The 15,207-nt window shown below is 38.6% G+C and overlaps 1 protein-coding gene and 1 long non-coding RNA gene across 2 annotated transcripts in view; one reads left to right on the top strand and one right to left on the bottom strand.

The window, feature by feature from the left end:
• LOC126923564 (cuticlin-3) overlaps positions 1-15,207 on the bottom strand; it is a 68,705-nt gene that overhangs the window by 5,351 nt on the left and 48,147 nt on the right. Inside the window, exons 5-6 of the mRNA XM_050737146.1 lie at positions 668-835; positions 204-409 (exon numbers count right to left, since the gene is read on the bottom strand). Of these exons, the coding sequence (XP_050593103.1) occupies positions 204-409; positions 668-835 (374 nt within the window). The remainder of the gene's footprint in view (positions 1-203; positions 410-667; positions 836-15,207) is intronic.
• On the top strand, positions 9,094-10,406 carry LOC126923578 (uncharacterized). Its single transcript, XR_007713226.1, has 2 exons — positions 9,094-9,646; positions 9,750-10,406. It is a non-coding gene; the product is annotated as an uncharacterized LOC126923578 (long non-coding RNA).

The raw sequence follows: 15,207 nt of genomic DNA, 5'->3' as shown, positions 1-15,207 counted from the left end.
TGAAGGATGAAACCCACGCGATTTAACCATTCTCACATCCTATGTACCTAAATTGTATATAATCGTTTCACGTTGTTGTAATTCGTCAGAACGTTAGTTCTTTAAAAAAGGCATTTCGAATCATCGAAACATATGTATATCGTATACTCTTAAATGCTATATTTATCATTTACATTTCCCAAAGATATGTAAAACAAAATTACCCCTCGTCATTTATGAGTCTCTGCTCTCCCCATCCTAAGCCGTCGCGCACCAGGCAGTCGGAGATCTTCAGCCCGAACATTTCCTGTTTGTCGATGCTAATGACCAAGGTCAAAGGGTCCCCGATCTTCACGTTTTCCGCCACTTGATGCCTCGTTGGATCTCCGTTGAAGATCTTCATCGTGCATCCTGGCATAGGAGCTGTTGCCTGTCGAGAGACGTAAAACGCAATTTATTATTCATCTGCGCAACGTTTCCCGATCTTTCACGATTGCTCGATACTTTTTTGCTTGGTGAAGAGAAAAAGCTTCTTCTGACTCGTCTTTCGCTAAATTAGAAAATAAGCTCATCCTGAATGCCGTAATCATGTTTGACGTTGATGTAACTCGGGTTTAGGACTTGTAGCAATAATTGAATGAACACGTCTCATTGATCGTAGGATTTCAAAGGAAAATGGCATCGTTACCTGAAGCGGTAGAGACTGCAGCATGGCCACGTGGGTTTGATCGTTCGTTACTACTTTGTCTCGTGTTTGGTATCGGCATCTCACGTGAAAACCTCTGCCCTGGTTCGTGATCAACTTCAGGTGCGGTTGCACCACTATAGTGTTGAAGTACTCGATACCACCGTCGTCCTATAACAAAGTTTCGACAATATCTTTTATTATTCAGCTTTATGAATACCATCATCCTTAAACTATAGAATATCATTCCAAATTTGGTAATCTTCGATTTTACCAAGAGTATAATTTTTCTCATCAAACTAGCTTAGTCTACCTATACTTCTAGCCTTAATTACTTTCCAAGATCATTGTCCAACCACTCCAAATTAAATATTGTTCCAATTAAATTAAATATTGTCGCTAGAGTGTAGATAATTATATAAATACATGTTTTTATGAATATTATTAAAAAAAGGAAACCTAATTAGAAATCCCATATATTTTATACGTTTCTGCTTATTATACGTATTCTATATGCACTCTTGCATCTCCAAACTTTTACGTAAGACCATTTACAATCTATTTATCATTGGTAAATTTCAACGTTCTCTAATCTTTCAAACTGACTTGATCCACTTTTGATCCCAGCTTAAACTACTTGCCAAAACCACTTTGAACCAAAGCGCCTCCTTTGTGGCAACAAACACACGAAGTAAATCAAGTAGAATTATGGCGATGTTTATCTGTGTCCCCGTTTCTACGCTGTACCATTATACTATGATCGTCTGGTTAGTTGTTCAAACAAGCTTGGCAAAAACGCGGTGCGTATAGGCGGGTTTCGGTGCCGGCTGTTGCAATTCTCTCGTTTACGAGCGTTTCGGTGACGCTGATCACGTTCCCCACGACTTTCAGTCCTGTGAGCAATCCGTCTGTCCTTGCACCCTGCTAGCAAAAACCGGACCATTCTCGCTGCTCGCCTTCTCTCTTCGCTGATTCCTTCGTCTCGTTCGTTTATACCGCCGAGAAAGGAGCGGCTCCGTCATTTCTTCCCTCGGCCACGTCCACTTCGCTTTGCCAGGCCAGCTCGTTTCCCTTTCGTGCACCGCCGACCAAGTGAAATTGATTATTTATTAGTTTTCTCGATACTCTCTCGGTTGATTCACGTTTCATTCAAAGGCTCTCGTTGAAGCATATTTGAAGATTCACACTCGCTGACGAAAGTACTCGAGCAGTTCTTGCGATGCGAAGGGTCTTATTAGGGCAGTTATTATATTAGTTTCAAGATCGGAAAAATTTTAACCATTTTATCGTTTGTTTCCATCACCTTCTTTAAATTTTACACAGACTTCTGGCTGGACTATGAGTGTAAGTCTCCATTGGTGAAGTTGCCGGTTTCTGACATCGTGTCGATCCATAAAAGATGGGATTATTTTTAAGCTTTGGGAATTTTTTAAACTTCAGGCTCCTTCGTTCCTCTTTTGTTTGATCCTTGGGCTACAGGAGGCCGCTAAGCAAACATGTAATCGCAGCTACAACGCCCACAGATAATTGTCCCTGTTCTCGAAGAACGATCATCATGGTCGTTTGATTACACTTATTGTCCGTCGTTGTAGCAGGAAGCTTTGATTGCGAATTACTCTCATTAGCGGCGATTATCGTTTGCATTAATGGTAATGATCCGGCAGCCAGCATGCATGAATGCGCCAAAAGGAGTTAATCGACGTGGAAAATTAAATTGCTACTAGTAGTGACGGATTATAAAGGATAAAGGAAAGATTTGGAATAAAAGGAACAGCCTACACAGCCTTACAAGAGTATTTGAACACTCACAGGTAAATTTCATGAACATATTATGTGTATTATATATATATATTGAAATTTCATTGGCATTGTTATAAGATTCGACTGTTATGATTATGTTGGTACAATTTAAAACAAGTCTGCAAATATATATAAAAATTGCAAGATACCAGTTTACGTATGTCTAAAACATTTACGATGGCTATTCATGCTATGCGTTAACTTTTTAATAAATATATGTTTAAAGTAAATTTTGTTTCGTAACTTGTATATGCTTGTTTGGATTGGTTTCAAATTTGATCGATAGAATCACGATGATGTTTCATTCCAGAGTTAGTGAAACGTTAAAATCTTGTATATAATAGACATAACATATTCACAAAAATTTTCTGTGCCAAGTGTCTAAATACTTTCGTGCTTCGCCGTACATATGAAATATTTATGAAATATTTTTACTTTACCAGTCTCGTTGCTTTCCAGACTCATCTTGGAACATTAACAAGGAGGATTTATTACGAGGTTATTACGAAGATTTGATCGTGGAAGAAAATATTCTGGAAGAATGACGTATATTGTGGTTTACACCGCCGAGGAGATACCTCGTGCTTCCGAGCCGCATTGTAAATCAAGAACCACGACCTTGACAGGATCTTCCAAGCAACTCGCAGTCGTGATTGTCGTTGTCGACGCGGTATCATTATCGTCATTAACGTATTAACACACCTCGAATTAATTGTCCTCTTCTCGTCCTATCTTCTCCTCGCTGGATTATTAAACCGTTAACAAAGTGTAATAAAAATGTGCGGATATCACGACAACAGAACGGATTAAGTTAGTTGAAAAAAAAGAGGATGATCATATCTTGCGGAGAATATTAAACTTAATCGAGGGATCCAATTAATTCTCATAATCATAGGTAACGAATATCTATGATAACATCTGGACTATATTTTATAAAATGTTCCAGTTTCCATAAACCTGAATTGGTAATCGAAGAAGTTATCTTGAATTCCTAAAGCAGTCGATTAAAATGTTAATGGATTTTAATAATGGAAGAATACTTTCTATTTAATGAAAGGAAAATGAGTATTTATGGTATAATTGTATACGAATATCGCGTATTTATTTTATACGATAAGCTAATGATGGAATCATCAGGAAACATTCCTTTTCAAACATTCCTTAAGATCAGTTTCTAGATCATTTCCCTTGCCTCGAACGCAGAAACAAAGCGAAAGAAACAGGGAACACAAGATTCCTTTCAAAGATCGATTTCTAGATCCATTAACGTAGATCTCGAAGATACAGTATCAGAAATAAAAAAATACGCTAATCGTTTCAAATCACATCCGAACAAATATTTTCAAAGATTCCTAAAGATCAGTTCCAAATCATCCAACCTACTTTGAACCAGACAGCAAAGCGTTCGAAACATAAAACGCAAGAATCCTTTCAGAGATCAATTTCTGGATCCTCTAACTCGCACGGAACCCAAAATAGAGTGACAGAAACAGAAAATACGGAAATTCTTTCAAAGACCAGTTGCCAAATCACCTAACTTGCGTTTTACGCTGAAAACCGAAGCGACAAAGGCCCGATATGCACGAATCCTTTCAACGACATCAAAAAACACACTTGGACTGCCATATCCGCCTTTCCCCGCGAGGTTGAGCACTTTCTGTGCCACGGAGAGAGGTGAACGTGTACGGTGCGGAGGCTGGGCGAAAATTCTCAAGGTACACCGTGTATATCGAGCAGGCAACGACCTTCGACGAAGCTCGGCGTCCGACCTCAGCAAGGATACTCGCAATCTGCAGTGCATCGGCCCGAGCCTCGTCAGATCGCTGACTTTACGTTTCACACCTACCTAGCAACGAAGGGGTATCGCATTTATGGCCAGGACAGAACCGATCCTGGACCCCTTCGTGTACTCTATTTACAGTCATGACCATGATTTCTTCGCGGTATTCATGTACACCACACCCTAAAGCCAGCCTCATCGTGTGTTGTCACACGATCCTTAGTTGGATCTAACTCAGTCGGATGAAAGTAAAAAGACTCGGATAGATCGTTTTTTAGTATTGTATTTCTTCTCCTGGTGGAGACCACCCTGGTGAACGCGATGCATTTTTACAATTTCGTATTCCCTCACGTACATTTTTCTATGATTCACCTCAACCGCGATCTTCTGTTCGTATTATCCGCATGGGAAATTCTTGATGCTCGGTTACCTTTAATTCAGTGTTTTTCTCCTGTGTTTCTTTTTTACGGCTTGTAGATGCGGTTTCTTAAATGTAAATAGACTCTTCGAAGTCTCAGTTCATTGGTTCTTGGCAAGTATAATTACATAATCGATTATAATTATGGAAGTACATATACCTTTTATATTTATTATATATACATATACAGCGGAAAATGTTGAAGATCAACGCAGTCGTTCGATGGTGTAACACCATGTAAGCTTAGATCCCTATTATCATAAATTGTGAGGCTTATTATCGAAGGTCAATGCTTATGCAACGTATCTATAGTCGAGTAGTTACATCTACTTGCTTATTGCGTGAATGAGCTCATAACGATCTTCAATTAATCCCGATCCTCGTTACGTAACTGCTTAGCGCTATTGATCTTCATCTCTATTAGTAATTTTATCGAAGATTTCTTCCTTCATAAATTTCTTTTATAGTTATCCTTGCCTGAAGGCTATTTAAAAATTCCTTGAGTCTTAATTTCAATCTCCAAGTTTGAATAATAAAACTTGTCGTATATTATGAGATACCACTAGTCTTTAACAGAATAACGAAAAAGTAAGAAAATATTCCATAATAATTCATGCATAAATGAATATCCATCAAAGAAAGGTATCAAAAGGAGAAAATCATTCGAATAATCCTGTGACGAAGCGGATAAAATAAGCAACAAAATAACCCGCGGAAATGAAGTAATATATACACGCTATTGAAGAGTACGAATTTATATTCTGGTAGAAAAAGCAATGGTCATCGAGTTATTGACGCAAGTATACGATATATTATTATTTCACTGTATATCGCGTCACTGACAACGAGTCAAATAGCCTGTTTTCATATGCAGGTCGCCTAAAGATTGTTCATAATCGAATTTAGCGTATTACTTAACTTAGGAAAATTACTTAACTCGACTCAAATATTCTTCTAATTCAAATAGCCCTACTTTGTTCTATGTGCGTAAGAAATTACCGATTCTTTCGTGAATAGTCAAACAGATGCAGGTACAAAGATAATATTTACTCTGGACGTAAAGCGTGAAGAGTTAAGAGTAGAATACGGGCATTCTCTCACGAAAGGATCACGGAAGAGCCATCAATTAGTGGCCGACGAAAGAAGTCTGTCGAAAGAACCTAACATATATGACTCGGTGTGGCCTTTAGTCTCCTCACAATTCGTTTCAGGCGGTTGGCGAACATCCTGGAGGAGGATGTTGAAGTTTTCGAGGTCGCCGATGTGAGGAGCCCACCTACACGGACGAGTCTCCTGCCAGGCTAGAGGAATCGCACGTTTATACACGAGCACGTACAAGCGAGAAGAGAAGGGTCTGCTTGCGTGTGCATGCCTTTATACCGCGAAGATAGGGACGGAAGAAGGATACTGGAGGGCCGGAGATGGATGAAAACGAAAAGGAAAAGGAACGAAACAAAGGAGAAGCCGAGAGGATCTTTGGAACGAACGTGGTCACGGACTGCCGATGCCTTTGCACAAACACCCATGATGGACGTGTAACGTGTGCTGTACACGAGAATTGATGCTAATAGTCGGGGTTAGAGATTATTTTGCACGAGTCTCGTGCTATTATTTCGGCATCGTTTTACTTATTCCGCAATCTCCTCGATATCCGATACTTTGATTGGCGACAGGTTGAAAGGAATTTTGCTACTCGTGGAAGGGTCAGAGAATTCATTATCATCTTAGAGAAACTTCAACAGTAATATGGTTATTTCTTCTACGCTTTATGGACCCCAATGGTAACTATTTCATGGTAATAGGAAATGAGATTAGATTTGCCCTCATTTTCGCATCGTTTTACGTATTGCTGAATCTCGAAGACATTCAAGTATTTTGATAGGTGACAGGTTGTAAATGGAATGATTGAAATTTTGTTACTCATCGAAAAGCTAGGAATAATTTGTTAATTTTATTATTACAGAAATTTCAATTATTGGCTTGTTGAATCTCGAGAAGATTCAATACTTTGATGAATGACAAACAGGTTCAAGAGGAATTCTGCTATTCATGGGAAGCTTCGTTCGAAACCGCTACGAGATTTCTTCGCTTCAGGGAAACTCGCGTTATAGATAACTCCTCGTGTAGATTTTCCGTACTTCGGTAACATCAAAGTTAACTATTTTACGGCAACAGGAAGCCTAGTTAGACCCGTCTTCTTTGCTGGCAACACCCACTTTGACCATCGTAAAACACGCAGAGCCGTGGTATCGCGAATCCAAACGCACAGATCGACCCAAAGTCAGAATTTATTATAAAGTACCGTTGCACCGATCATACATCGTTCCGCTTCTAGCATAGAAGATGAAGCATTGTTCTCTCGTTACGTGCTCTAACGGTTCAAAAATTCTTCAAAACTATCCTCCTAGTATACCGTTGGTTTATCGCGAGACAAGACCTCGGCCAAGTGACGAGGCAACAGGAATGACAAGAGTTGAGTTCCATCGTCGCGATGCTGGATGAGAAGTTATCAGACCGCAAGGCATCCACGGCATTCCCTTCTTGCACAGTCACGTATATCTATCGGATATTGCATCGATTTCCTCGATGATCTTTCTGTTCACTCAACTACAATCCCTTTTCTTCATGTAACTCCATAAGTTCCCTACAATTTGCCCTGACGGACACTCGGGAAATTGTGTTTTAGTTAAGGATAACGCGAGAGAGGATGCTACTACTTTCAATGGAGTAGCATAACCATTTACAGAATTTCGCTTTTCTAACTGGGATATATATTAATAAATTGTTCCTGACTGTCCAAATTATTACTAGATAGATACATTTATAAGCGATCACGTATTGGCTGAGGAAAGTATCTGAATATTTTTAATAACATATAGAACAACAATATAAAGAAAATAAAAATATATATAATATATAAAAAATAATATTTTCAGATAGGTTTCACATTTTACCGATATGGCCATGGGAGTTGGGCTCATTATACTGCTACCGAAATTTCAAAATGTTTTATATCACCTATAATGCGTATACGTCAAAGATTTTTGGTTCCAAGTCAATGGTCAGAGACTGTACGACCAAGATCATCCCATTTGGAAAGAAACAATCAAGAAACGAATTTTTCCATTGAATTATTTGCATTTAGAAATGCAATTGTATCTTGATTGGAATTTTAAATGATAATTTCCATAGAAAACGTGACGATCGGAGAGAAAGATTAATGGAATTGTTGTTAGCTGCACGAAGTCAAAGTTTAAGCGAATCATTAAACGTCTATTTCCGCGTGATCGACCACCCAACGCGAGAATCTGAAACCGAGCATGCTAAAAGACGTTTTGCGTGTGAAACCGCGGAGGTGTTTCGAAGACACGCATATCTGATATTCTCAGATTGCTTCCTGGGTTATTATCCTTTAAGAAATCACGGAATCAGTATGATTTAGTTCATTCATATGCAGGCTTGATAAAATGCTGCTTGGTATTTTAAATTTCCAACAACGAACACGTTTCTCGTACGGGAAATTGCTCAGATGTTAAATTATCGTAATATCAATCTTTGTGATAGGCTGATATACCCATACACTGATATTAATTATTATTATAATTTTAAGACTCTGTCTATCACAAGTATGATAAAATAACTCAACGTTTTTTAATTCTTTTATGTCGCGATTAACATGGTAATTTGGTAAACGGTAATGGTAATTAACATGGTCATTTCTCGGCCTATGAGTATGAAATTTTTCAAACAAATGGCATTCGTCCCAGCTATTAGAAGATCGTACGCTACTTTCTTCCAACCTTCTATTTTTTTCAAACTAATTTCAAGTCTGGATAAACTCCCTCGTCAGTCTCGAGGCTATTCGTCCAGGAAACTTTAAAATTTTTTAAATGTTTCGATCTTCTCAGGCTTTGTGACTAATAACAGGTTTCACTATATAATTTGAAAGAAGTATAACGCAAGGAATTTTTGATCACGTGAAACGTTGTAACCGAGGATTATCATCATTATCTTGTCTGTCATGGTTGGTGCGATCCCGATAAGAAAATTCGTTATCGGTGCTATGGGAAGGCATAGCATGTTTATTACACCGAGAGGTTCAAGATGCGTATACCTCTTGGCCCCTGGCACGAAAGGGCCGCCGGTAGCCAGGGGTTTTATGCAAACGAACTATCAGCTGATTCATCACCACCGCCTCTTAATTATTACTATTAACGTTCCTATGACTTTCTCACCTGCGGTAGTTTCAATACCTCCCTAGCAATATTTATTGCGTGCTATACCTGCAATTAGAATAATTTTATAGCAGCCAGGTTGATAGGTGCCGTACCGAGAGAAAATACAAAGAGGAAGGTTGCAAGTATTCATGGTCGTGAAGATTACAGTAAAAAAAGATAAAATTTATGTAAGAAGCCAGTGGCGGTTTGAAGATTAACAATTGGCCTTTCCCCCTTTAATCTATGCGGTGTACTGTGTTGCAACCGATGCATATTAATGACGCGTATAAAACACGAATGTTCTTCCACGGTTTCCGTTATCCATTTGATTCTCTGCCAAGCTGGCAAATTTCTTTCGCTGGGATTAAAGGAACTCGCCGAGTAAAGCGGCTGCTTTATAAATATTGGAACATGCTCGTAAGAAAAAGGTAATAAGTATCCTTAAATTATCAGGGAAGAAGTTGGACCGATCGAAACGTCGGATTCATACAAAATGACGATCAAAAGCATATGATAAAAGATGATGGAAACTGCTTGCAAAGATTGAAAAAGAATAATGTGTTCATAACACTGTAATCGAAATTTTATTCAAAGAAATTTGGAGTATCATCATGGAGGAGAATCATTTCGAAAACTATCAATGTAATAAGGGAATTCTAGTAATATAAATTAATATCGAGCTTGATAGAAACGAGTTATCGATGGACGTGGCGAATGTAAAAACTTTGGTTGTACATAATTGATGAGATTACTGTAACGTTAAATATGTAAGTTTTACATAGCCAAAAATTTCAAATGGGATAATAATTCTTGAATTAATCGTTTTAATCGTTCCTAATGATCGTTCGTGTGAATTTAATTTTTTTCAAGTGTCTGCTTACTTATGAATGGGGATATGCGCTTTTCCGAGGGTGTCAAGAGGTTCGCGCAAAGTCAGCAGCAACACGGCGAGATTGCATGCCAGGAGAATGCACGCGAGCATGCACACGTAAACACCGGAGCGTGATTCTTGTCAGAGATTTATATTCACCCACAACGGCGGATATTAATTCCGTCCCTAACCCACGGGAGATTCTTATTAGCCGGAATTTACGTAACATCCACGAGAAGTTGTTATTTCCGTGGCTCGTTCCTTCGATTAGCCACCAGGAAGCTGTTCAGTATCTTTGGAATGCACGTGGGTGTGACTGATGCACGCGAATTTTAACCCGCGAAGGTTGTGCTTGATTCGACAGATAAAAGCGAAATATTTTTGTACAAATCCTTAACTAAGCACATCGAAATGCTTGTCGATGGAGAATAATCGTTACTGAATACATAGTACAGTAGAGAAGTCTTAGGCTATCTATGATAGTGATTTCCTAATGGCAATGAATTATAGTTTTAGGAAGTATTTCCACATGGTGCTATATGGAAACGAGTTTTTTAATATTTCCTTCATAGAACTAGTACTACTTGTTTGTAGTTTCTTCCGGCCTGCGAATTTTTTTAGAAATATTGCAATAAATAATGTTCTGGTTTACAAAATATTACACCTATATAATACACTCAAAATCGTGTGGTAACCATGCCAAAAATCTGCTCGGCTGTATTAGGACACTTGTTATATATTTGCTTGAAAACTGAAAGACGTCAAGTCACAAATATTTATACCTTTCTTAAATAATTCTTCCTTAAAATATTTATGTCGATACATTCCATAACACGTATCAAACGCGCATTAATCATATCACTTTCATCTTGATAACAATCACGTGTTCTTTTTTCAAGGGTCCTCTCCGGTGTTGGAAAAGCAATCGCAAGTGGCCAGGATAGATCGATAAAATGGGAATTATCCGGAGATTCATCTGCGGACGTATGCAAATGGTCGAGTAGCGCATCCTCTGTGGGATTCGCCCTGCCCGTGGGCTACTTTGTCTACTTATTACGATATATCTAGCAGGCTGGAGCATTTCTCGGGTTCGACGTCCGGTCAGTTCAGGCTGCGACTGCAGCTGCAGCTGCATCGGCGTCTACGACTCCACCACGTCTTACGCCACGCGCTACGAACTGTAATCCTTGTAAACACGATCTTCGTTGCTCTCCAGCTGACTGGATTCCCTTGACTGTGTTCGTTCAACGCTCACCAACATTTCCTGTTCACTCTTCTCTCTTTGCTAGCTTCCTTGGACTATGCTGATTTTTGATCATTCGAATCAGACAACATCCTCCGATCGTGATCTTTGATTTATTGCTTGAGTAACTACGTCTCTTTCTCGATTAATCGTTAAGTGTCTTGTATCCTCTTTTTTATATTTCTTTTGCAACCAAACCCATCATCTTCTTCGATTTAAGAAGATTTATCGTTAGTGACGTGTAGTGATCATTAAACGCCTTGTCTTTCACTCTTTCATCAACGTCTTTTGCCTTTCACATTGATAAACTCCATATTGAAAAGTACAAAAAACGATGATGTTCATGAACAGCCATCATCGATATAATTGGTATTTGACAAACACTTTTTATAATCCCTATGAAACATGTATTTGCACTAAATATCTTCTAACTTTTGTGTATATTTTCAGACCTTTTTCAAACTGTACCAATATAATCGTGATCGTCAGATCTCATAGCAGTGCTAATGTATTCATCCTAATGAAATTTTGTGTCAGGAAAGGTATCTACAAATATTCCACTACTTTCGTGGGTTTGTATACATCTCACTCAAAAGATCTCTCAATTTTTTATACTGATACAAAGTATCGAATTTGTTCTAGCGTTAATAATTTCTTGAAGAAAGATGAATAGAAGCTGAATAGAAAAAAATGTTGGATCGAGAGGGTTGAGATGAGGGAATGCGCCCATCTATCAAGTCAATAGAACTACAGTTGCAATTCTGTCAGATGGTTACCTGCTATAAATAATTCTGACGCGGTTTACGTTACTTGCCAAACCAATAAAATGTATGTAACATACATAAAGACGTACGAAGATGCGTAAAGATTCGTAATGCGTCGAGTATACTCGTCCAGCATTTGCTAGACGAGAGGAATATCTGTCTAGCAACAAATTTATCATCCATATGGCAAAGTTCATGAAAATACGAAATTTTTGGGCTGACAAATAAGTCAGTGCGGGCCGTTCGAGATAAGGAAATGCTGATTTTGTTAATGCCTACTAATCCGCATTCCTTGGTTGTTAAACCAATAAAATGTATGTAAAATACATGAAGTCGTACGAAGATACGTAAAGATTCGTTATCGAGTCTGTAGCCGATGATGTCATGCTGCGTATTCATGTTGGACGATGAAGGGAGCCACGTAGGATGCGTGATAAAATTCCTTTTGTCAATATTTGCTATTCATTCCGACTGTGGATCTTTGTTGCATTAGAAACAGTCATTCATAGACGACATGTGAAAAAGATGGATGTTTACCATGCAGTTTCGAGCGACGGATGCCGCTTACACGACAAGAATTTTTGTATTCCCCACGCGTACAAATTATGCGGTTATTTCGTTTGCAATTCCTTATTTTTGGTTATATTTTATCGATAATTCCATCTCTTAACAGATCTCATACAATTATGGACTTATCATGGAAAAAATAATTTCTTCCGCGATAAGCATCTCGCAGTACTCGTTTCTTTAAACCTGAAATAATGATAAGGTTAAGAGGAATCTCTGCACCGGAAACAGAGTTGATCTCTAGGATGGAAACTGGTGCATCGATATCACGATCCATTTCTTTAGCTCCAATAATTGTAGTTTTCTTTTCTCATTGCATCCGAGGGAAATTCCGCGTGTTACGAGTAAATGAGGGGCTTAAAGGAAAAATGGTAGTACAAGTAACAGAACTTGTAATTTAAGTCCTTTCTTATAGATGTGTATACATAGGATAGATAGACATTATAGGTAGCCATAAAAGCTTGGAAATTCAAAACAAAATCTTGCGGATAATTACATGTCGTTTCTCGTATTTATCCTGAAGAAGAAAAATGATCTCGTACCATTTTTCTATCGAGTAAATCAATTGCTAGATACAATACAGACTAGATGTTGAAGGAAACAATGTAGATTTGAAATGGCGAAAAATTCAATTGGAAGGAAGCTAAAGGAAATTAATCGATTACGTCGAGTCGCGTAGCTCGAACGGCAATTTCCAAAAGTGTGTCAATGAAATTCGAAGTGTGTCTGTGGAACGCGTAACAATGCAGAGTAACATAATGCGCTGCGTACGTGACACCTGCAATGACATAAAAGCGTGTTGGAAAACACGGCCAGATCATCCGCGTGGTTCTTTATCGTTTCTTACGTAACGCGTACTAGCCTCTGTCCCTCTGACGCAGGCTATCTCGTTTAACAATAAAGATTATCTATTTCGCTTGCCTGGCACCTTCATATCTAATTAACTTGCAAAATATTTTATCGTATTGTAGTATCGTGGACAAATGGCCTAAGAAATATCGGATGAACCATAAACAGTATCCCGAGAAAAGTGCAAGTGCTCTTAGGTGAAAAGGGTCTGGAAACTTCAATGGTCCGGGTGGCCTATTCGTGTGTTGTCGGTCCTTTAGTCGAACAGTTAGGCGGATAAAAATTAACGGCCAGTCGTTACTTGAGTTTCGTTACCGACGGGTCGTTACCTGAAGGGTCGAGTTGTGAACAGTCGAGTTAGAAGAGCCATAAGTGGAGAGTCGAGTTGTGAGTCGAGTTGTGAGTCGAGTTGTGAGAGTCGTGAGTGGAGGATGGAGTTGTGAGGAGTCGAGTTGTGAGGAATCAAGTATAAAATTGTCGAGTCATTGTAAGTTGTGAATTATTCATTTAGTCGTCTTAGTTATAGCACATTACTGTATTTAGTTTAGTTCAAATAACCATCGTTTCCTGTTTAATCCATTGTAAGTAGATCTATCTATCAATAAGCTTATCATATAGGACAGAAATCATTGGAAACCCTAATTTCTAATATTTCTGAAAAACTAAAAATCCTATAATATTTGGAAAGAATCAAATTCATGTGTCCAACGGTTCAACTAGACGGTGAAACGCTGTTATATCAAGGAAAACATGGAATAAAAATTGGAAAGTCTGAATTAGTCCGTATTCAACGATCCAATGAAATTCCTGCCAATTTATTACTGAATTTCACGCGAAGAATTTTTCTTATTTATTTTCGACCGGTAGAGCGAACTTTTTCGGTTGATTCTCAGAAGTAAAAGTATATTTTCCCGCGAGGTGAGTCATTTTCAGAATCTGTGGGCACAAGGTTGTATCCTTGTCACCTGGGCGGCAGAGTATTAATTCTAATCAGTAGGTGAAAGTCGAAATGTTTGCTGGTGTAGGCGAGACAGGCCAAAACAGGTATTCTGTCGTGGGTGGATTTCGCTTAAAAAGCAATCGCTATTCTGACCTCCCTTCATGGCCTTGGACCTCGCCTTTTCTGAGAAATCGAGTTCTCCCCCTGGCGACTAAAGTATCCTTCGATCCGGAGGACCGGCTTCTTTCTAACAATTCCTTTTTTCCCCTTTCGTTTCTCCGTATCGAATAGCAGGGTAGAACATTTGAGAGCCTTCACAAACAACGGTATATTTTAGTATTTAGAAGAAGAGAAATTCACAATATAGTGAAACAAATACGATAAAAAAGACTTATCATCGAATAAAAATCGTCCGATTTTATGGAATTTTCATTATAGACGTTCCTCGCTCGAATGTTTCTGATGACGAAGCTGTTGTTTTGTAAGGATATCACAATCATTGGTTTTTTGACACAATTAATTAAAGGCTAAATGTATATTTGCTTTCAGTAAAAAGTTTTGTTATAAAATGTGAAATATGTTGAACAAAAATTTGAGACGTGCGAGTGTCTACGTGTATTATCTGTAAAATCTATAAAAATAGAAGTGTTTGCTATGAAGCAGTGAGAAACCAGATTCCCTTGCCCCTGATTTTCTTTTCTCTTCTTTTTTGATACCAATTCCCTTGGTATCTAGCGGAAGCTGTAGTATCCTGATCAAGAGAGGAAATAGTTTCTGATTAGCGTACGTTCGCATGGTTTAAGAAGAGTAAAGAAAAAACTATAACTTGGAATCAAGGAACCGGATCCTTGGAATAATTATCCAACCATAGGAAAGTTCTCGGGCTTGTCGGTGAGATTAATCGCGAGTAGAGTTTCCGGGAGATAGATACGATCTTGTACCGCGATCTTCTTCCTTCGGATGCTGTACCTGATCGTACCGAGCATCTTCTTTTTAAGAAGAAAGCACCGTGAGTGTAAAACGCGGAAGGTGAAGGGTAAATACGAGACAGGTTAACGAAGAAAACGAAGAAAATAAGGGCAAGGTGGAGAAGA

The sequence above is a fragment of the Bombus affinis genome, chromosome 13, assembly GCF_024516045.1.
Source record: "Bombus affinis isolate iyBomAffi1 chromosome 13, iyBomAffi1.2, whole genome shotgun sequence".
Classification (NCBI taxonomy): Eukaryota; Metazoa; Arthropoda; class Insecta; order Hymenoptera; family Apidae; genus Bombus; species Bombus affinis.
This window is presented reverse-complemented; position numbering and strand designations above follow the sequence as displayed.